The 25,101-nt window shown below is 41.6% G+C and overlaps 1 protein-coding gene across 1 annotated transcript in view; it reads right to left on the reverse strand.

The window, feature by feature from the left end:
• The window catches only part of LOC124278552, a 30,671-nt gene that overhangs the window by 530 nt on the left and 5,040 nt on the right, over nucleotides 1-25,101 (reverse strand). Inside the window, exons 2-8 of the mRNA XM_046714280.1 lie at nucleotides 12,333-12,533; nucleotides 5,497-5,694; nucleotides 4,307-4,579; nucleotides 2,826-3,086; nucleotides 2,028-2,138; nucleotides 1,052-1,222; nucleotides 40-278 (exon numbers count right to left, since the gene is read on the reverse strand). Coding sequence (XP_046570236.1) covers nucleotides 40-278; nucleotides 1,052-1,222; nucleotides 2,028-2,138; nucleotides 2,826-3,086; nucleotides 4,307-4,579; nucleotides 5,497-5,694; nucleotides 12,333-12,533 — 1,454 coding nt within the window. The remainder of the gene's footprint in view (nucleotides 1-39; nucleotides 279-1,051; nucleotides 1,223-2,027; nucleotides 2,139-2,825; nucleotides 3,087-4,306; nucleotides 4,580-5,496; nucleotides 5,695-12,332; nucleotides 12,534-25,101) is intronic.

The raw sequence follows: 25,101 nt of genomic DNA on the forward strand, positions 1-25,101 counted from the left end.
TGATATTGCACCGATACTTTAGTCGTGCAGTTACTGTACCTTGGCGTTTTCACAGATAAAGTTGTCTTCATCACTACACTGGCGGTCGTACCAGCTATATTCGTCATCCTCGAGGGCAACTACCACACATCGCGCCTCGAAGGGCCGACTGGGTTCGCTGCTGGGGAAGTTGGTGTAGGACAGGAGGCCGCCGTCAGTCCACTGGAAGGAGGCGCTAGAGCGAGCGTCGTACAGGCCAACATACCAGGCAGCCTTTGAAGAGTGGAAATTCAGAAAGTCTGGAAGAAAATAACCTCTTGGTAATGAGTCAAATGGTTGTGTTGGGGTTTTTTTAAGTTTTATCAGTGACACTCTTTATTGCATGTGACTTTAGAGTATGTGGGTTGAATGCAAACATTCGTATTAGTCGCCTTGTATTTTGACGATACTCTGACGATGTTAATTGTTCATTGGAACCAATCCGTGATTTCCAAACAATGAATCCAAAGTGCTGATATCATTTAAAAAATCATAAGCAGTGGATCAGTCATAAGGAGTGGATCAATCATAAGGAGTGGATCAATCATAAGGAGTGGATCAATCATAAGGAGTGGATCAATCGATAAACGGTGGATGATCATGTGAAAGATGGTCAATCACTAAGCGGTGGATCTATCACTAGGAGGACGATTAGTCACGAAGCAAAGGATCAACCGACAGGCAGATCAATCATCTAGCACTGGATCAAACACCCGGCACTGGAACATTTACTGGGCAGTAGAGTCACTCAGCAATGGATCAGGCACCAGGAAGTGGATCAAAAACCCGGCACTGGATCATTAACTGGGCAAAAGAGTCATTCAGCAGTGGATCAGGCACCAGGAAGTGGACCGTTCAACAGGCATTTGATAAAAAAATGGATTGTGGACCACAGTCTATGCCCGGTGCTGAACAAGGGGTACGAGATACTAGCCAGTCATGCTGGCACTATATTATGGTTCTATTACAAACAAATCAATTCAAATGTAAGTAGACATAGGTAAAGACGGCAGTGACTGGACGTTTGACGTACTTCCGAATGCGTCCCGCAGAATGTCCTGCTCCGCTGTCGACTGTATGACCACAAGGTGAGCATTCTGGGACAGGCAGTAGCTGTAGGAGTCGTTGAACGTCGCGGTGAAGTTGCTGAAGTGGTAGCAGCTGCCGTTGTATCCGATCCAGTATTGGTCGCACATAGTGTTGTCTACAATCACATGAACACTAGGTCACACTAAATTCCTCACGTGTTTAACTGTGCATGTATCTGTGAGTGTATGGATGTATATGTGTGTGTCTCAAGTCTCAATGGAAAAAAACAATTCGTATACTGACACTGCGCGAACCTACGACATAAATTCAATTAAAATTGCTAAACGTCCGGGAGGGGTTTAGTTTGTCAGGCGTACAGGCTCCGCCTTGTACAAATATTAACGACCAATGACGCAGTAGTAGGGAGAAGTAGGTTTCCTAATTGTGGCTGCCCTGGGTCTGTCCCACATAGTGCCGCGAGATTTGCTGCTCAATCGGTTTTAGGGTATGAGACCTGTCAGTGGAATGTAGACACGCACCACAAGTAATATATGTTTGAGAAGTTATATTTATGTTAGAAACTAACCTGTGAAGTTGACAATATTTAATAAACATTGCGTGATTGTCTTTTAAGATCGAAAGAAACGTAGATATTCTGGCTTATAAATTTGTCAGTAGACATATTTGTAGGTGCTTCGTTCTGTCAGTATAACCATCTTCGTGATGTTAAGTGAAGCTTGGGAGTCTTCATCATGTTATATTTCTAAAGGGCGATTAGCCTTATGATAATTGTATTTCACGAGCATCATCGTAATACTGAGCTTTCTTTGATGTGAAAAACGTCTTCATGCAATGTTCATATTTTCTAATGTTGTGTTTAATACTAGTGTTGTATTTTCTAATGTTGAGTTTTATTTCTTAATGGATTCTGTGGATAAAACGTCCGTAAAATAGGTGACACAAATGGTATTTGGGTTTACCATTAAAGCGGCAGTAGGTCTTGGTGTTGTTGGAGATGTAGTAGTCGCCATGCATGCAGATGCCACTCTTGTAGAGCCTGTTGCAGCTGTCGGCCAACAGGGGCTCCCGCTCTGTTGAGTAATATTAATTTTTTTAAATATCCATAACAAAATATACGTGATGAATATCTCCAGAATCATCAGGTCGAAAGGTTGAATCAGGAACGTACGGTCAAGTCAGAATTTTTTCGTCCATTTGAATTATTTGTGTACAAGTAGACGGCGGGGCAGACACTGGACCATCCACCAGGCACTAGACGGTGGTCTAGGCACTAGACATTGGACCACACATGCACTAGACACTTGGTAAGACACTAGCCTTAATACCTACCACTAAACCGTTGACCAAACACTAGACAGTGTGCCACATTGTATGATGGTGGTGGTGGTGGAATTGGGTTTAACGTCGTGCTTGAGAATATTTCGCTCATATGACGACGTGCATACGTGTGTATGTGTATGTGCGGCTGCTTGTACTAGCCCAGACTGAAGCTGGTTTTATAGTGCTAGCCCACTGAGATACCATGCCGCACTGAAGCATGAATACCCCACTCAGACACATTATACTGACTCCGAGCCGACCAGTCCTATTTGTACCCATTAATGCCGAACGCCAGGCAGGGACCAACAAGTACCATATTTTAACGTCTTTTGGTATGACGCGGTCGGGGATCGAACCCGCGACCTGCCACATTGTATGAACGCTACATGAAAGTGGACCAGTCCCAACTGGACACTGGCCGTCTCTCCATCACTTACCTAGGGTCCAGACACGGACGGTTGTGGCGGCGTTGAATGATTCCCCGAGTTGTTTCACAGACAAAGTACACGTGGGTTCTAGGATAGACTCAGCAATGATACCAGACGTTGTGTTAGTGCACTTGCATAGGTAGGATCGAGTTGCCATGGCAATAGGAAAATCAAGTCCACGACAGTATTCCTTACATGTTTCATAATTTCTACCAGTAGTTTTAAATGCTGACGCGAAGACGCTCGAGTTGGTGATGGAGTAGCAGCCATCTGTAATGAAATTAATGTTGAGCCATATTATCAAAACACTGTAACACAAAACATGCTGCCACTTAGCTTGTCTCGCTTTAGAAGCTACTGTATAGTAGTAACATGTTACGTCACTGTCACAGTCCTGTCCCACGAAGGAAGCTAATGAATACGAGTAACATGCTACACAGGAACTGTCACATGCCATGCTACAACGTCACTGTCACATGTCATGCTACAACTACAACGTCACTGTCACATGTCATGTTACAACGTCACTGTCACATGTCATGCTACAACACATGTCATGCTACAACGTCACTGTCATGTCATGCGTCACATGTCATGCTACAACGTCACTGTCACATGTCATGCTACAACGTCACTGTCACATGTCATGCTACAACGTCACTGTCACATGTCATGCTACAACGTCATTGCCACATGTCATGCTACAACGTCATTGCCACATGTCATGCTACAACGTCATTGCCACATGTCATGCTACAACGTCACTGCCACATGTCATGCTACAACATTGCCACATGCCATGCTACAACGTCATGCACATGCTACAACGTCACTGTCACATGTCACGTCAGCTACAACGTCATTGCCACATATCATGCTACAACGTCATTGCCACATGTCATGCTACAACGTCATTGCCATGTCATGTCATGCTGTCATGCTACAACGTCATTGCCACATGTCATGCTACAACGTCACTGCCACATGTCACATGCCATGCTACAACGTCACTGTCACATGTCAAGCTACAACGTCATTGCCACATATCATGCTACAACGTCATTGCCACATGTCATGCTACAACGTCATTGCCACATGTCATGCTACAACGTCATTGCCACATGTCATGCTGCAACGTCACTGTCACATGCCATGCTACAACGTCACTGTCACATGTCAAGCTACAACGTCATTGCCACATGCCATGCTACAACGTCATTGTCACATGTCATGCTACAACGTCACTGTCACATATTTGCTACAACGTAACTGTCACATGTCTTGCTACAACGTCCCTGTGTCATTCTTGGAGTATTGTGCTTATTTTAGAATATACAGTTCTCTGCCTTTAAGTAATCAGTCATGTCCAGCGAACGCTTCCGGGTTAGTTCCGCAATACAGCGTATTATCAGATACAGCAGAAGGTGCTTCTATCAGGGATCAGAGCAACCCTGAGCCGGCACCTTGTTCACAATGAGAAAGTAACTCACCAAATGTCATGTAGACGCTCATCCTTCCGTCTGATCCTCCACACATGATGTCGGCGTTGTATCCACATGTCGTGTTACAGTCGAAGTTGTTCACGTTGTTGCCGAACGCTGTGAGGTTTCCACAGTAGCAATCTCCTCCTTGAAAGCCACTGTAGAGCATGTTAGTATTCCTGCAGTGGAGAACACAGTGACTGTGGCTACTAACAGCTGGGAGGGACACGTCCAGAACGCCGGGTAAGGGCTGTAGGCACCCCACGTAACTGTTTCTTCCATCTAGCAGAGGAGAGAAGATGCGGGATCAGTGAAAAAACACTTTGTGACCATTAAACAAGTTCTACAATAATCGGGTCAGCCAAGAATACAATCACACTAAAACAGGATTGTCGTAACTCTGTTGTGTTTAACGCCGTTAAACAGTACTACAGTTAGGTGACAGAGCGAGAGGAAAGCTGTAAGGAGTAGGGGTTAGTATGTGTGTAAATATAGGGCGGACAAGGCAGTGAAGATAATTCATACGACTTTTCGATTCGGCTATCCGAGAATTCTTGCATGACCAAGGGGCGCTACTCTGAACAGTGTATTACTGAAAGGTAAAAAGGTTTCCGTCGCAATATCCCAACCGGTGACAAAGCACACTGCCTGGTCATGCACTTATCTTACGACCACACGAGGTGTACACTGAGTGCCCATTAGAGTAGCAAGAAACCAAACATGTTCTTTACAATAGGCCAAAAGAGATACACTACATTTCAAGGTTTTAAGGGAAACGAATAATCACAATGACCGCCGACGCTTGTAGTGTGTCTTAAACAGCTTAATGAACGTGGGTGCTGATTTTGGATTCGAACCAAGACCTGTAAGAAACATGCAACAAAGAGAAGCGACTATAGTGAATGAATGCCTGAATTTAGTTTTACGCCGCTTTTAGCAATATTCCAGCAATATCAAGGCGGGGGACACCAGAAAAAGGCTTCACAATGAGTCATCGTTAAGCAAAACGGCTTTGACTGCAGAAACTGAAATTCGAGGCAGTTATGATCGTTTTAATGCTTAGATCGCTTTGAGGGACATTGCCCAGATAGCGGTGTCCAGGAGTATAGGCCCATTTTAACCCTCCAACAGATGGTTTAGTGAAGATCATTTTAAACAAGGGACATGGTTGACAGATGTTGTAGAAGCAGTGCAGTTACATAGGCAGTCAAGGATGGTGGTGTTGACGTCCTGCACCTCCCAGTCCCCTGTGGCGTTGCAGGACAGGTTGAGTCGGGAGGGGTAGATGTCCCGTGAGCTTCCTGAAGCACACGTTATAGAGAGGACACTTCTGTACGTCACCGAGCTGTACGTGACGTGGGCACTCGTCACTTCCGGGATAACTGTACACGTCACGGCTGAAAACAAACAACATGAATGTAAACAGATGACACACACCGTTTGGGATATAAATGGGTTGTTTGGAAAATTGTTAATATCACTCTAAAGAGGATTCATCACGAGAGTTTTTAATATAGGAAAATTTTGTTATTCTTAGTTCTTCGCTATTCGTCAAGCATTTGGCAAGGACGAGAGATGAGGTTGATATTTCCCACATTAAAAAATACAAGGTGTGAATTCTATTTATCATTTTGTCAGAAACTTTTCGAAGTCTTACATATCTATCTTGCGTAGTGATATATGTTTTCCATTGATGTGTGAACCAAAATGTTATTATTTACACTGGCCACAAAAAGAAACGAATCGAAATAAATATTGGAACTACTTGAGTACACAAATATAGAAACATAAGGATAAGGATGCATATGTGTACATGAAATTGAACACATATTGAACACATATGCATGTGATGCATTTCGTGACGTCAGTGGTTAGGGCATAGGTACTTGCAACATGTTTTTGTGTGTGCATCTCGATAAATTGAGAGGATTTAGAAGAATACTTGTTTGACGTTCGATCATTTAAACAATGACTCGGCTAATGAACCGCATATCATGCTACGACTGCGTATTTCCACTGCCGTCAAGACCGTTTCAGCACTGTTGTTATCAGAACAATAATGAAGTCACCTATCCCCCACAACGCCATCCAGATTGAAACCGGCGACCCATCTCCGGCACAGGTTCCAGACTACAGTGGCCGCTGCTCAGATCATTCCAGGACTTCGGCGTATCCACCCCGACACAGTCAGGAACCGCTTACGGGATACGGCCACGTCGTCCCGCTACACCACCTGTATCGACAACGTCATCAAAGGAGGTGCCGAAATAATAATATTCGTCACCCTCGGTAGTGCTGGAGGACTGTTGCTTGTGACAGACGAGTCCAGAGTAGCATTCCCCGTAGTGACGGGCATCTCCGGAACCGTTATGCTGAAACCGGTTTCATGGAGAGGAATCGCTTTGTGGTATAAGTGCCCGTCAGAAAACCCCTTTAGTCTTAAAACAGTCAGACAGGTTTGGGATGCAGAGTACGCCTTCTACTGAGATAAGATTTTTGGACCAGTGTCAATTCCGTTTCTCCAACGTCATGACCCAGGATTGACGTTCCAACAGGATAATTCCCACCCTCACATGGTAAGGATCGCTACGCCTTTCCTTCAACACCACGTTCAAGTACTGCCTTGGCCGGTACATTCACCAGATCGCTCCAATAAAGTACATATGTGTGGATAGACGTTTACGCCGTGCATCAAATCAGCAAGATAAAGTTCGTATTTTGGGAACAGAGTTGCTGAGAATGTGACAAGTCATCCCACAAGGCTTTCATGTCCATTTGATAAAGTCGGCGATGCTGTTCTAAGTGTTGCAGAGAATGTGACAAGTCATCCCACAAGGCTTTCATGTCCATTTGATAAAGTCGGCGATGCTGTTCTAAGTGTTGGTGAGCATACCCGTTATTGAGTTTGTGTTATTGTTGCTTGACCCCTGCCCCATATTTGGACTCGTAACGCCAATGCCATGGCCATTAAACATGCTGATATCTCAAAATCTACCTATTTATAGGTTAGAGGGACACTTTTGTTGTCATAATTTCAAATTTAGAAACATTTTAACAACGCAGTTTTGTGGCCGGTATAGTTCCCCGTGCCATACATTAACCCATCAGACAAGGTGATTGGTTGCTGATTGATGTAACCAGGTAACTGGATTCCTGTAAATCGGTGACATGTGTATTCCAGGCATTCTTAGGTGTCAACATTTGCCATGCACCTAGCGACTGCCAACAGTAATTGATTACAGAGTAAAATATACACGCACATTTACTGCATGAGTTGTTTATCTTGAGCCGAATCATATCATATGACATATTGACATATCTATGATCTGTCATAATTGCTGAAGTATTAAACCAGGTTGTGACACATGAGAACAGAGTTTTGTATGAACTGAATCAACCTGGCGGGAACTGCCTCTATCCTGCAAAGTGAATTCAAATATTTTTACATGTCACAAATATTTCGATCCACTTATGATTTCATTCTTTGGCCTGCATCATTCCACACAATCGATTACAATGACAAGTTCCAATAATATAGTTGCAGGCAACGATGAGGGCTCCCCGGCTTTACTTCTATCTATTGTATCTGAGGGCTAGAAATCATCATCCAAAACGGAGCCAGAACACGTTTTTGACAGGCGAGCGGATCTTCCAAAAACAGCCGGGGTCGCGTGAGTGATGTTCCTTTTAAGAAGTTCCGGAGAGGTAATAGTTCCTTTTTTAATAGGCTGTATCTCAGTTGTTCTTGGGTCTAAAGTCAAAACAATTAGTGTTCTGGAATCACCAAGCCTGCATCTACCATACTGGCACAGGCAGAATTTGCACAGTTTGGGAGCAAACTACTCAGAAAACTGCTGAAAAACATGGCCAAAACTGAAAACAAAAATAACTGCCAAACGGTACGTTTTAACGACTTGAACCGTGAGGCAAAATTGTTGGGAATTCGATTGTACGTCTGTACAAGAGATTTAGAAGTGTAGGAACAATTAGTTCTTGAGATATTTGCTGTCAAACTTTGACATTTTGGAATTAATTTTGAATTATCTCCCCTTTGCTATTGGGCCTAGAGCCTAGAGATTTTTAAGGGGCATATATCTACACCTCGGTGCGCATCTGTGTGATTTTTTGTAAGCGATACGGAGTTATGTTTGGTACAAAAATCGGCGAAATAATAAATAATAATAATAATAATAATAATCCGAACGATTACAATAGGTCTCCTGCCTGGAGGCAAGGGGCCCTAATAACTATAACAAACATCAACGACAGAAATACAATTCACGATCTATTGACCTTTACTTCTACTCCAAATATAACGATAGGCCGTCGCATATACGGCCCCTCGACTGCAAATGTGTCCTAATGCAAATGTATCTCATGAACAGATACTGTTGAAATCATATGGCTGCATGGTCTTATGTGCGTTTTACGATGTTAAATGTCCGCGAGACAATAGTGTTCGAGTTGGCGTTGATATTTCGGACACACAAACACGCGCGAATGTTCTTGGTTCATTTTCACAGTTCTCCAGTTTTCCCGAACACAGGCACACGTGCACAAACACAAAGACACAAACTCCCGTACACACACACACGCACGCACGCACGCACGCACGCACGCACGCACACACACACAAAACCACACACACACAACTACAACCACACATATATAGTCGATTCCAACGAAAGGTGTACACAGCTAGGTACAAGGGGTCGAAAACAGAATTGCTTGCACCTTGTAATTCTTTTTACCAATGTGAAATCAACATATTTGCCTCTTATGAAAATCAGTTGCCATCACTAATCTCTAAAAGTGACAAGCTGGTGGATCGGTGAAGTTGAAGGCTCATTTTCTGAATTACCTACAAATACCAACATCATACCTTGTATATCCTGTGACTAGATGGATTGTATGTTGTTCCAAATTCACTGTTGTTCTGCGTGCACAATATGTTAATGACTATAGAAACTCTGAAGACATATCATGGTTTCTTTCATGTTTTATAGCCTCAAGCTTTACGAAAATAGAACCATTTTGGTACCTTTGTATGATGTAAGTGAGATAGCACCACTTAGCGTTCTTTTCACAAACAAATCATTATTACATATCTATCTTATTCATCTGAGAGACAACGGGTAGAACTTTCGGTAAGTACAACAAATTTGAAAATGCATCAAAAACTAAATTTTCGGTGGAAGATAAAAACAATGTACTTGACTTCTTTGAGTGGCATTTTAGAAGTTGGGAAGTACAATATAGAACAAACTTTATGGTTAACAACTTCTTTTTATTCGTGAGAGCACTCACGAATAAAAAGAAGTTGTTAACCATAAAGTTTGTTCTATAGTGTACTTGACGGTAACAAATATCACATAATTCCTTGTATTTCATAAATGTTTATATATGTCAAACTAAATCATAGCTGGTTTATTAAAACATCGAACAGTACGCTCGGTATTCGCATCACTTTCTTTATATATATACCAACTGCAAACCTTATGCAGATGAATTGCACCAGGATCATGCATCAAATTGCTGAAAAGCATGTGCAAAAATCGTACATGTAAACAGCTGCATTTTGGTGTAAAGTTTTGTTCAGAATTCGCCAAATTTTCACTGATTTTTATCATTTATTGAACTCATGACAATAATGTTTTCTAAGTTACGAATTTGTTTTACAATACATCAGTTCATGTGTAAACAGTTCCTTTAAACAGTATGGAATATTTTGCAAACTTTAGTTTAAAACAGTCGCCTGAAGAAAGTGGCTATATCTACACTAGTGAGTCTAAACGTTTGATGAGAAATATAGAAATTGAACTAAAATCAATACACCTGAAATTTTATTTACCAAATGTTTCAACTGACATTTGTATTCAAAGCACATCACAAATGTTTAAAACGTTTGAACTATTACCGTATACCATATACCATTATGTACAGATAAACATGTCACTAAAACAATCAATACATTATACGTCTTACTGAACTATAACTCTGCTTTAATTACCCATATTTTGCAATGACAATTGCTATTAGATAGACATTTACTAGAAAATTTCGACTACAAAAACGAGCTACCTACGAATACGACATACCTTTCACAAATCTATAACTAAACCCATGCAACTTCCTTCTACTACAGTCTCAATTCTCCTATTTTCGCAAGTGGATCGGTGACAGCCCTGAACAAGACTTACAACTTCAAACACACTGATTGATGTTACCTACAAATACGGAATGTTACCAACGAATACACATGTTACCAACAAATCTACCGTTTATCGCGTGATATCATGCAAACTTTTACTTTTATCAACAAGATCAACTTGTTTTCTGACATTTCAATCGAGAAGAATTCATTATATCACTATAATAAAGTCTAAACCACGAACAGTGCATCCCTGAATGGAACATTTTTATTGAACGTTCAGTTATGTAGCCATTTGAAATTCCAAGGAACGATTTCAATCTGATAATTTGCAGTACTGCGGACCTAATCAGTTTATTTATGATCTGCAATAATTGTCTTCAGTATAGGTTATGTTATAGTAGCGTATTGTGTTCTCTATTTCATTTTGTTAACAACGAATACATGTTACGTACAAATACCGTGAGCCACATCCGGGACGAATCCCAGCGGGACACCATGTCTTACCAATTTGAGCCCCCATGCCAATTCCACTTGCAGTCTGAGGCCTTTTTTAACAATAATAAGACTTAAAACCTCACTAAAATTAAAGTTGATTAGTTGTAACAGGTGTCATATACATCCTATGTCATTGTGACATGGGTTTATTTACATAACATTCTTACAGAAAATGTAACATACACTTACTAATCAGCAACATGTTGTCTGGTCTCATCTATGATGTCATGTCACGTGTTGTCATTCCACCAATCTATTTGAATGTGATCAGTTGTTGGTACTTGCAGGTAACATTTGGGAGTTAAAATTTACCTACAAATACCGGTTATTTTGTGTGCAGCACAGAAACTGTTCAGATGTGGTACACGTATACCTTATGGCCCTTTGCTCTTGAACTTAGGATATCGTTCACTAATGTGTTCATCTGTGGAAACAGCAACAGGGGGGTGATAACCATTATTGGCATGAGTATATATGGCCCGAATCGTCTCACTTGTGCCGATGTGATGGGCACCCCGAAATAAGTGAAGATAGTAATGCTAAATTGTTATGGGCCCAAACATGCTGTGTACACTTTTCGTTGGAATCGACCATATACATAAACACTAAACACTATTTAGTACTTTAGTATATACACACAAACACGCACTATGACAACTGTGACACAACCCATTTATTACACGGTATAGAATTAGACCAAACATGGGCACCAAATAGAGGAGAAGTCTGTCTGTAACTCTGAACATTCAGTGTTATAAATGCCGAGTCATCACTTGAGACAAGGGGAATGTATGGGCAATGTTGATTGGTGGGCGAGTTTTGTCTAAGACGCTCTGCGGTTGTAGCGATGACCAAGTGAGTGAAAACAGGTTTTAGGCCGCTTTAAGCAATATTCCTGCAATATCACGATGGGGAACACCATAAATGGGCTTCACACACTGTACCTATGTGAGGAATCGAACCCGGGGCATTGGCGTGAAGATTCGAACCCACACTCTGAGTCAGAAACCTAATAGCCAACACACTATAGCCAAATATCAGCGCCTTGAGCATGCACTAGTTGCCTATATAAATATCCTATAATAATAATAATAATAAAATAGCCAACACACTAACCGATTCACTCACCGCCGTTTGAACAAAATGGAAGTCGGACACAAAGTACGTGATCTTCACTACCGGTTGTCAGACTTAAATTTTGTGGAAGTCGTAGTGGCTGATTGGTTTAGAGAGCTAACTTTGTGTGATGGCTAGTAGGTACCCGTACCTGAAGCAGAGTTTGAGTCCGGATAGGGCTCAACCTAAAATGGTCTTTGTCCTCTTAAATCTTATTTGCCTTTGGTAACTTTCGACAGTGTTCACATGACTGGGAGTCAGACAACGTACGTGAACAGCTTTGTAAGGGCACATCCCATGATGCATTGCCTGTTATGTTTGGCTGGCAGTGGAGGGTCTGTATCTTCTGTCCGTCTGGCAAGGTGAAGCCAATCTCACACGTGACGTTGACGTCATCACCAGCCGGGACGGAAGTGACGTTATCATCAGCCACAAGAGACGAGTCGAGTTGGAGCGGTGGACATGTTGTAGCTGAAAGATGCAGAAGAGAGGTTACTTCAACATGTAGCCATTGTGACAAGAAACGTGAACGACATGTTCTTGAAGACAACATCAGGCATGTAACTGAGCAACTATGTCGTCTACAGCATGAAGAACTAACAGATCAGTCATTTTGAACACAACGCGAATTATGTTTCTGAGCAGTTATTTCGAGTACAACTTTGATTTTAACACATCAGTCATGTTGAACAAAACGCGAATTATATTACTGAGCAGTTATTTCGAGTACAACTTTGATTTTAACAGATCAGTCATGTTGAACACAACGCGAATTATATTACTGAGCAGTTATTTCGAGTACAACTTTGATTTTAACAGATCAGTCATGTTGAACACAACGCGAATTATGTTAAAGAGCAGTTATTTCGAGTACAACTTTGATTTTAACACATCAGTCATGTTGAACACAACGCGAATTATGTTACTGAGCAGTTATTTCGAGTACAACTTTGATTTTTACACATCAGTCATGTTGAACACAACGCGAATTATAGTACTGAGCAGTTATTTCGAGTACAACTTTGATTTTAACACATCAGTCATGTTGAACACAACGCGAATTATAGTACTGAGCAGTTATTTCGAGTACAACTTTGATTTTAACACATCAGTCATGTTGAACACAACGCGAATTATAGTACTGAGCAGTTATTTCGAGTACAACTTTGATTTTGACAGATCAGTCATGTTGAACACAACGCGAATTATAGTACTGAGCAGTTATTTCGAGTACAGCTTTGATTTTATAACTGATCAAATAACGCCAAGATCTTCCCTGCGTACTTTTAAAGACCAGTTACAATTGCTTTGTTGCGTTTGCAGAGTTGATTTCATGTGACTGTGTCTGACGATATATGACTGCATCTGACTGTATCTGCCAGCGATTGTGTTCGTTTATGTCTGCCTGTGTCTGACTATATATGACTACATCTGACTGCATGTGTTTATGTCACTGGTGACTACATCCGACTTTCTCGGACTTACTCTGCCTACGTGTTCTGGCAATATTAGAATGTGGTAAAACATTTTAATTCTCGGCTGAATTCGATATGAACACATAACAGCGAAATAACATCGAAATTTAACTGAAGGCAAAGAAGAATATGTTGACAGAACCCAAACATAACATGATACATCATCTAACAGCGGACGAGCCATATCGTTGTCAACAGTCAGACAGTGGACATTTTCCACAGTCGGACAGCGGTAGTTGCACATTTTCACAGTCCGATTGTACAGTTGTTCACATAGTTAGAATGTTGTGTACACTCTATCAAGCCGTAATTTATTCATACATGCAAAGCAGAACATATGGAAAAGTGTGTTTATTGGAGCATGTTCTGATGTACGTAATCACCTACAGATCTCAGACACATCATCATCGGCAGCATCACTTTGCTCATAAATACATCGAGCAACATCAGCAGTTCTAATGTTGGTCTTCATGTAAAACAGGCATTGATACAACATCGCTAATGACGCCAGCAATCACTGTCCCTCATTGCAATGACAGACTTGCGTGTTCCAGGGTTCCGCCGACTCCAGCGTTGTGTACATTAGGTGGCCATTTTGTCGTCATGTCAAGCAGTGTTTTGTTCCTAATCTGTTCAGCATTTCTCCCATCTGATTTACCGTCCCCCGGGACATTGAGAAACTAAACCTACCCGCCCCCGGGACAGTGGTGACCCCTACCTACCCTACCCCCTGTGGAGGGGGGCCTGTATGGATGATCGACTCTACTTTCAGTAATTATCAGGTATTCTCCAGGGGCATGTAGGTATCAGCGGTACTAATCGTGATATTGATTAATACTCCGGGGTAATTACAGGTGAACGAGGACCCACAATAGATGTGACGGCTTCCAGAAATCACGGAAGTCACATAGAAACATCCAATACTAAATACAGCTGACATGTCGTAAACAGCTTTTATAGTGAGGGTTTTCTCTCTATCACAACACGGTGGAGAGAAGAATGTTACAAGTCATCGAACAGTGATCGAGTAGTTAACGAAGCATACAATTGTATGGATGATCGAGTAGTTGTTTTTGTTCGTGAAAAAATAATGAGTTATCTTTAATTTTGGTTTCTCGCTGTTACTGTTTCTATTTTTGCATGACAAAAACTTGGCATTTAGAGATATAAGTTTAATGTTGCAACTGTGACCACCACACATACTGTTTCAGTGCCTCAAATTAATACTCAATTAATAAATTCTCAAATTTCGTGAAGATATTATAACAATGCAAATAGTTTTGATAACAATTGTTATGATTACAATACAGTTACTGTAATAAATATATCAGTACTGTCAGGTTCATTGCCTTAGCCAATTCAACACAAATGTACATATCAATTGCCATCTGTGGATTATTTGGTCAATTCAACACACAAATGTACATATCAATTGCCATCTGTGGATTATTTGGTCAATTCAACACAAATGTGCATATCAATTGCCATATGTGGATTATCTGACGTAAAGCATATTTCGCTGGGCATCCGTCACAAGTCTTCTGGCATATGTCGCTGTACTATTGAAATTTAAACGCTTTTAAAAATCTACACATGCTAAAACACACACCAAACTTGTAGGTTCTTGATCAGGATGTTTTGCAGTTGGGTCACGACGTTGGCTGATATACTTGTTCAGTGACGATGTTGAAGGTAAATATACGTGATATAGAAATTATTAACCGAGTGTGTTTCCGTGTCATTAATATCATATATTAGGAATAAAAATTGTATTATGCCAGTGGGTTTTATCTGATTGCGGCACTGATGTGAGAAACGCACCTGTGTTCGAAACGGAGTTGAAGCAATCCGAAAAAGATGGTAGCAAAAATCCTTAGATGACCAAGTTACCTCCACTGAGATCACGGTGCCGTTGTACAAAGCAAACTTAGCGTGCGAGTGTCGTAAGTCCATGTTAAGGTATCGGAGTTACGATCACCTTAGCGCTAAGATCACTTTTTACAACGGCACCCTTGTATGGACCTTTAATCTGCAGTGTACCTATGGTATGTATATTTTCATCTAAAAGTGCACAGTTGAGAATTTATTTATCAAATTCGTCAAAGTTGTCGGCGAAAGGAATAGATGTCCCCTTCCACATAACCTTTGTTTATTCCACATGGCAATATTCACAGTGTGGTGACACGAACCAGTATGCTACAAATGCTGAACCAAGATTAATCTGATTAAAGAAAAAGGAACAGGTGTGTATAATATCGGAATTATGGGAAACAATTTAGAGGACACAGAAGAACTAGTGGGCGGTTACGGCAAAAAAATGTGCACTTGGGGTTAAAAGCACCAAACTTGGCACATTTACATATTAAACCATTCCGAATATTTCTGGATATGGATCCACCTAAGCAGTGAACCCTGGTGGCAGAAAATCCTAGATGGCCGCCAATTAGGATGAAATGCAACCTATGCTCAGTATATCATAATTATCTCATCATATTCAGTATATTATTCAGGTTTTATTGTAACAGTGAAACATCCCCAGTTTATTACGCAGTGCCACCTGGTGTTGACAAAAGTCCAAGAATAAATTTTGGTTTCAGATTCATATATTTTCTGTTTCGGATGTTGGAAAGTCAACAAGACACATCTGAATAACAGAGGAATGCAACATAAACTTAGCTGGTTGGGTGAGCTAAAATGCATCTTTACTTTTGTGGAAAAAAAACAACAAGATAATATCTTATAGCAGGTACTTATTATAATCGTATCCTGCATAGGTAACCATCCTAAACACAGTCTCAGCACACGCATGCTATCAGACACGTCTCAAGTCAAAAAGGATTTGTTTAAATATTGATTTTACTTAATGGCCTCTGCGGCCGTGTCTCTCATTACTTACAACGGACTAAGAACATAAATGGCCTTCAAAACTCCGCAGTGTGTTAAAGGAAGTATTCCTAAAGGTTCTGTTTAGAAAGAAAAGTGCATTTTTGCTTAACCCGATATATAGGCTGGATGATTGTGTGGGCATAAACGTATGACAGTACAGGCATTGATTCGGAATACAACACCAAGGCAGGCAAATGAGACGGGTATTGAGCATGTATGAAAACAGGAAGGGACAGATTGGGCTTTGTTGCCACAACGGAACATTTCTGTTGCAGGGAAGTTTTATAATGAAGAGAGCTCTGCTAAGTGAGTGTTACAAAAAGCCATGTCAACAATAATCAGGGTTCCTCTTTCTAAGGATGTGGCGTTGAGAAGACAGGGGCCTCTGGCTATAGGTCACAGTGCTGCTGTCTCATTGATTCCCCACATCACTGTACTGCCATTGTAAGACACCAAACATCATTGTACTTCCATTGTACGACACCAAACTGATTTCCCTGCCCGATTCAAGAACACGTGAGTACGGGGATTAGTTTACACAAACTGATTTATCGAAAACGTTATCTCAAAAGGTATTGAATATCAACTTCAAAAACATTCTACTTACAAACGATTGTCTCGGTGCACAAAGGAATATCAGGGTAGATATCAGAAAGGGACGCCATCTCCACTATACACACATGGAAAAAATATAGCAACAGCCCATATTTTTTCCTGGTTTTCAATATGTTACCAAAAAACATAGCAAAGGAACTTATGCAAACCTCAATTTAACTTACTCTCTGATAAATTGGCATTTTATGAACCAAACATTGTAGTTAATTTAGAGAAGCAAAGATGGTAAAAATGACTCTTTTTGTTGTGCTAATAACTATGGTTGTATGACGTTAAGAAGCGGGGGTAGTTTTCAAGATTCTGACATACAATCTTCAAGGAATCACATTAGTATCAGTAACGGAGCACAGTGTTCCATATCTCGGTGGCCTCCGCCAACTGCCTTAACATCCCTGACCCTCCACCTAACTGACTGTATCAGACGTTGAATATTATGTCAGGCATTGTGTGGTATTCTTGATGGACGGTTTGCTCCAATGCATCAAGATTTTGTACTGGAGGATGTCTCTCTCGTATTCTGCGACACATAACGTCCCACACTCTATGTGATTGAGTTCTGCGCTCCTGGTAGGCCAAGGTAAAGTTGCTACAGATTCTTGATGTAAACAATCACCAACGACAGGTGCAGGATGCGGCCTAGCATTGTCCATGAAGACTAGCTTTGTGTTCAGAGGATGGCCATCGTAATGTGGTACAACAATCCTGTCTTGGATTCTATCTGACCGTGACAAGGTCAGTTTGACAGACATGTAGGAGATGTCACTTGTGGCAGACCTGGATACTTTCTGACCATTTGGTTGAAGTTGAAGGATGACACCAACATATCTTGCAATAGCCCCCAATGACATGTCAGCATTCCGCATACCAATAACTTCCCAACTATTAGGAGTTGTCAGTTGAGGAGGGAGGCCCAATAATTGCTTATCAAAAACGAAATCGATTGCTTTTCCTAGTTGTAAGAAAAGAATATTGACACTTAATATTTGCCTAATGACGGGTACACGTATTGTACGTGATGCTCGCCAGCGATTGTAGCATCTGCATATCCAGATTCGATGTGTGGTGCACCCGATGGGTCAAAACTAATCATACAAATAAACATAATTATGAAATGAATATAATACCTACATGGAAGGTGGGGGTAAACATCAGAGATGTTGCGATACTTTTTTCATGCGTATAGCTGGTTGTGTTGCAGATGAGGAAGATGTTGATGATATTGGGTTTGTTGGTGAAAGAAAAGGTGACATGGTGAGGTGACATGGGGTTTACGTCGTACTTGAATATTTCGCTCATGACGACGTGCATGCGTGTGTATGTGTATGTGCGGCTGCTTGTACTAGCCCAGACTTAAGCTTATTTTATAGCGCTAGCTCACTGAGATACCATGCCGCAGGTAAGCATGAATACCCCACTCAGACACATTATACTGACTCCGAGCCAACCAGTCCTTGTTGTACCCATTAATGCCGAGTGCCAGCACAGGAACCAACAAGTACCATATTTTAACGTCTTTTGGTATGACGCGGCCGGAGATCGAACCCGCGACCTTCCGCTCTCCGGGTTGACGTTCTTACCACTACACCACGGAGGCTGTCCTTCAATGAAAAGGATCATTTCGGGCCCGCAAAATATCTCCAGGTCAGGATATGGAGGGGTACCCAACACAGTATACACTGAGATACACCCAGCGACGGTTCATTACTCAACTAACTCGTGGAGGCCATTATAACGCTGCTCTGAATAGCTGTTAAATCTGATAATTTACATGCAATATAGTTTTCAGGATAACACGTTATATTACTTACTGAAAAGTCAATATCTTCTCTGTCTTTCGCTTTTATAATGTTGCTCAGGACTATTTCATTTTATTGGAAAAAAGCTATGGGAACAATTGTTCACCTTTACGTACTCCTGAACTACTGGTTGCTCCGCTATTTCACGATCAGTTCTCAGACTAGAGTCGGTTTTGAATTGTGTATGCTTGTATTTACATTTTGGTAGCGTAACATTTCCAAGTATACCAATTTTAAATAATTTGCAAAAACAATCCGCTTTCAATGTGTACACGCTTGGTAAAGTCAATAAACGCACAATAGATTTCTTTTAGTAGTTATAATTTATGAGTAATCAGGCCTTCAATAAGCTGTTGTCAGTGGTTACATATCCTTTAGCGAATCTTTATTGTGTAGACGATAATAGTCGGTTAACATTTATGGACTGTGTCAGTTTAGCGTGAAAACGTATTCCAAAGAATTTAGATTTCTAATAGAGCGATATGAAATGGGATCAAATTGCTCACTTTCGTCTTATGTATTACTGGTATCGTACCAGTTATGAGAAACCACACAAGTGGAAAAAGCAAAGCTGAATATTGTATCATAGAACCATTATACGGATAGAATATCAATAAGGTAGCAATTTTCAAAATAAGTTATTCATGTGGCGTTATTGCGTTAAATTCCTTTAGAAGCTCCTGTCCTATTGAAATATCTTTTATAACGAGTCAGCAAAGCATTTGAAGTACGATGCATCATCATCGCCGCCATCATCATCATCATCATCATCATCGCCGCCATCATCATCATCATCATCATCATCTATTCTCGTCGATGTGTTCCAATCCGCAAAGAAATTGCCAAATTGTTTGTAGAATGTTGTTATTTTCTTAATACCACGATGAACATACATGTATCCATCTAAATTATTCCAGATTAACAAGCGAAAATATCAACATCTTATCATTTTAGGGTTCATCCATATGAGAACATTACTTGCCCTGACTTACATCTCTCTCAAGATTGATACTCTCAGTCCTCAAGCTTAAATACTTCGTGTAATACAGCCAAACACTTTTCAAGCTAAGCTAATGTTCTGCATTTGCCCGGCAGAGGATTTTATATTTTCTCAGTTACCACAATGAAGGTTCGTTTGGATCTATCTGAAATCAAGATTTCGAGTGCACACACACCAAGTGTCAACACCAAGTTGATGACGAAAATACTTATGCATTAAGCCATGTTGAGGACACCTCACTGAAGTCGAGAACACGAAGGCCATGTCGAGAACACCTCACTGAAGTCGAGAACACGAAGGCCATGTCGAGAACACCTGACTGAAATCGAGAACACGAAGGCCATGTCGAGAACACCTCACTGAAGTCGAGAACACGAAGGCCATGTCGAGAACACCTGACTGAAATCGAGAACACGAAGGCCATGTCGAGAACACCGAAGGCCATGTCGAGAACACCACTGAAGTCGAGAACACGAAGGCCATGTCGAGAACACCTCACTGAAGTCGAGAACAGAGAACACCTCACTGAAGTCGAGAAAACGAAGGCCATGTCGAGAACACCTCACTGAAGTCGAGAACACGAAGGCCATGTCGAGAACACCTCACTGAAGTCGAGAACACTTAGACCAAATTGAGAACAACACCTACTTTAAGTCATAAACACCAGTACCGGAAGAGCAAGTTGATGTGCAAACATCCATGTTGAAGTCGGGACACATTAGGTCACGTGGTGAATAGCCAGTTGGAATCGAGAATACTTAAGCCATGCTGAAAACACCAAACTGATACCGTTAAAGACCCTAATGGAATTTGAACGCCATTTCAGATCTACTTGGTACCGTGAACGTTTTGTTAATGTCATCAGCAAGGAGTAAATCGTGGATGTATTTGAACTTCTACCTTTTAAATTTGGTTCATATAACCAATATAGTATAGTACCCTTTCCTATCAACTTTTTATTACGTCATTTGGCGTCCTTTCAAGGATAATAATTCCATTGCTCTGATTTACATAAAGGCTAATGCTCGTCTACAGCTTAATGTACTGTGAAGGACTGGCTCGACTCCTGGCGAAAGCACAATGCATTTGCCTCTATTGTGAAGTCGCAATCTCCACATAGCTGAAGCGTCAACTCATGCACGAAGCATGTGAAACCACACATGCACGTATTCTGTTTCTCATATCTTAATGGATTCTCACAGATCAATACGCACGGGGTTAGTGTACGACTGTAATGTACAGAGCGGGCTTACCTCACTCTCGCTACTGGTTCACCTGCAATTAGTTTTTAAACTTTAGTTCGTAATAACGATTTTTCTATCAAACCAATTAACGTTTATCTTGGTGTTTACGTTAATAAGATATTTCCATGGTAACAAATCCGTGATGCTAGTTCTAGAGGTAACTAGAGTTTCCGGGTTGGTGTACGACGAAGACCTGTCATAACGAATGCTCATTAATGTGATGGTACCGAGACAGGGTCGCCCTTTCAAAACACTTTTTACACACAGGCTCGGACGCTAATAATTATATCATACGAAGAAATAGAAAAGACACTTTATTTCGTAAATTATAGAGTAGATTTTGAATGTCTTAGCTTTATTATTTTCAACGCGCTTATTGACACACTAAAAGCAATATCTGATACAAAATGTAAAACGCCTCGCCGTTGTTTTCAAGCTTCGTCGATTCGATTCTGAAACATCCCAAGTTTGAAGACAAATCACCTGGGTTTTTTCATGCTTTTGAACTCGACGTGCTCTCAAACCTAGAACAGCGCTAAGTGAAAAAGTAATCTCCTCAAATATACAGGTACGACAAACCTATTGAAGCAGAGAGAGCTATCGAAAGCTTCATAGCTCCACACCCTCCTCTTGCCACCAAACCTCAGACTGCAAACCTACGGCATATTACCAGACCGAAAACCTACCGTATGCTACTTATCCCCAGACCGAAGGCCTACCGTATGCTACATATCCCCAGACCGAAGGCCTACTGTATGCTACTTATCCCCAGACCGAAGACCTACCGTATGCTACTTATCCCGAGACCGAAGACCTACCGTATGCTACTTATCCCAAGACTTAAAACCTACCGTATGCTACTTATCCCCAGACCGAAAATATACCCTATGCTACATATCCCAAGACTGAAAACCTACCGTATGCTACTTATCCCTAGACCGAATACCTACTGTATGCTACTTATCCCGAGACCGAAGGCCTACCGTATGCTACTTATCCCCAGACCGAAAATATACCCTATGCTACTTATCCCAAGACCGAAAATATACCGTATGCTACTTATCCCCAGACCGAAGACCTACCGTATGCTACATATCCCCAGACCTAAAACCTACCGTATGCTACTTATCCCCAGACCGAAGACCTACCGTATGCTACATATCCCCAGACCGAAAATATACCGTATGCTACATATCCCAAGACTGAAAACCTACCGTATGCTACTTATCCCTAGACCGACCTATTGTATGCTACTTAGACTACTTATCCCCAGACCGAAAATATATGCTACATATCCCCAGACCGAAAATATACCGTATGCTACTTACCGAAAAATATACCGTAAATATAGACCGAAGGCCTACCGTATGCTATTTATCCCCAGACCGAAAATATACCGTATGCTACTTATCCCCAGACTGAAAATATACCGTATGCTACTTATCCTAGACCGACAAATACCGTATGCTACATATCCCAAGACCGAAGGCCTACCGTATGCTACTTATCCCCAGAGACCTACCGTATGCTACTTATCCCTAGACCGAATACCTATTGTATGCTACTTATCCCCAGACCGAAGGCCTACCGTATGCTACTTATCCCCAGACCGAAAATATACCCTATGCTACATATCCCAAGACCGAATGCCTACCGTATGCTACATATCCCTGACCTAAAACTTACCGTATGCTACTTATCCCCAGACCGAAGACCTACCGTATGCTACTTATCCCCAGACCGAAAATATACCCTATGCTACTTATCCCCAGACCGAAAATATACCGTATGCTACTTATCCCCAGACCGAAAATATACCGTATGCTACATATCCCAAGACCGAAGGCCTACCGTATGCTACTTATCCCCAGACCTAAAACTTACCGTATGCTACTTATCCCCAGACCGAAGACCTGCCGTATGCTATTTATCCCCAGACCGAAAATATACCGTATGCTACTTATCCCCAGACCGAAAATATACCGTATGCTACTTATCCCAAGACTGAAAACCTACCGTATGCTATACTATCGGAAAAAAGGAACTGTGCATAACATAAAACTGCAAAAAATAAAAGTTATTTGAAATGTCATAAAATAACCCTAAATACACATGTAGCATGACGTTTGATGTCACGTATCGCGGGTGGCACGTGCACTTTGTGCACAATGAACCTACCTGAACTTACTTTTTGCATGCTTTTTGACACCTTAACTTAATACACCTGCTATTGAAAATTGGGTATGCTGGAGACTGGAATGGCCCAAAATGAATTGGCCAGACATTTTGGTGTCCATCGAACCACGATCCCGTCTCTATGGAGACGTCAGCAAGACAACCACATTCGGCTGACCCATCTAAGGAATCGATTCCAGACAGCCAGTTTGACTGGTCGGACCATTCCTGGCTTACTTCCAAATAGTTGGAAGCAACTGATTAATCAGTTCCAGGAAAGTACCGAGCCGACTAAGGGAGCACCACATCTGGCCTCGACGGCTGCAAACCGTCCAGTTTGCTCCAACGTCACCGACAGGTGCCTGGTGCAGACAGCAAACCGTCCAGTTTGCTCCAACGTCACCGACAGGTGCCTGGTGCAGACAGCAAACCGTCCAGTTTGCTCCAACGTCACCGACAGGTGCCTGGTGCAGACAGCAAACCGTCCATTTTGCTCCAACGTCTCCCACAAGGTGCCTGGTGCAGACAGCAAACGGTACAGGAGACAAGATAAGGATGGTGTTTTTGTTCACCTATCGACTCGAGACTTCATTTGGACAGCTCAGGTGGTAGGGTAAAGGCGTACATAAGAGGAGGAAATCGGTATGCTGACGCGTGTGTTGTTCAACGTCGACAGTTTGGTTGCGGTAGCGTTATGGTATGAGGGAGCATCACATCTCATGGTTGGACACAACTTGTCATTGCCATTGTCGATGTCGATCTGACAGGTCTGCGATACAGGGATGAGATCATCGAGCCTAATTGGCAGCCATTCATTCAAGGACAGAGACGTAACTTCACGCTTCAGCAGGATATGGCCTGTCCCGCGCGTGTTGTGACAAATTTCCTGAGACAGCAGAACATTCCTGTACTCCATGGCCAGCTGTTTCTTCGGACCTGTCCCTTATCGAACCCGCTTGGGTTGAAATGAAGCGACGTTTACGTCAAGCCCAGAATCAGCTATTGGCGTTAGTTGAATTGGGACAAGCGTTGGTTCAGACATGGAACAACATTTCCCAAGGTTTCTTCAATCGCTTAGTGTCGTGTACGCGTCAGCGCCAATGGTGAACACACACGATACTGAATTTGTGAACTGACTTTTGACACCACATCTCTTCAAGGGTGTGCCACGATGCCTAGTGTCAAATCATAAGGATTTCCATATTATCCTGTCAACAGTTAAAAAGTGATTAAGGAAAACACCACAAATCATGTTATTATCTTTTTGCGTTAAAAAATGGAATAATATCAAATAGTGCACAGTTACTTTATTCCAGCAATATACTTATCCCAAGGCCGACAACTTACCTCATTCTACCGGGCTTTCGACCTAAGACTTTCCGCATGCTTCTTTTCCCCAGACCGAAAAGCAACCGCTTTCCATCAAGCCTCAGGTCGATAACCTACCGCATTCTACCAATCACAGCCCGAAAACTTTCAGCATGCTGCCTATACCCAGACCAGACACCTTTCGCATTCTACAAAGTCATCGACTTCAAGCCTACCACACTCTACCGAGCCCCAAATAAAAAATCTCTCTCAGTCTACCAAGCCCGAGACGAAAGCCTATCCTAAGACAGAAAACCTTACCTAAATAACAGATTGCCAAGGTCTCTTTCTTACAAAACAGAGATTCAACATCAACTTGTTGAAGTACTTCAGTCTGGTCGTAAGAATCACCAAATATTGGAAAACGGAGGCTGATCTCTGTGACTCGATGCGAGTCATAGTACCCTAGGGTCAAGATTGTATTATTAAGGCTGCAGTGGAATAATAATAGTACAGATTTCTACAGTGAACAAGATTTCG

This window comes from Haliotis rubra, unplaced genomic scaffold, assembly GCF_003918875.1.
Source record: "Haliotis rubra isolate DU_JTF1 unplaced genomic scaffold, ASM391887v1 Scf24, whole genome shotgun sequence".
NCBI classification, from domain to species: Eukaryota; Metazoa; Mollusca; class Gastropoda; order Lepetellida; family Haliotidae; genus Haliotis; species Haliotis rubra.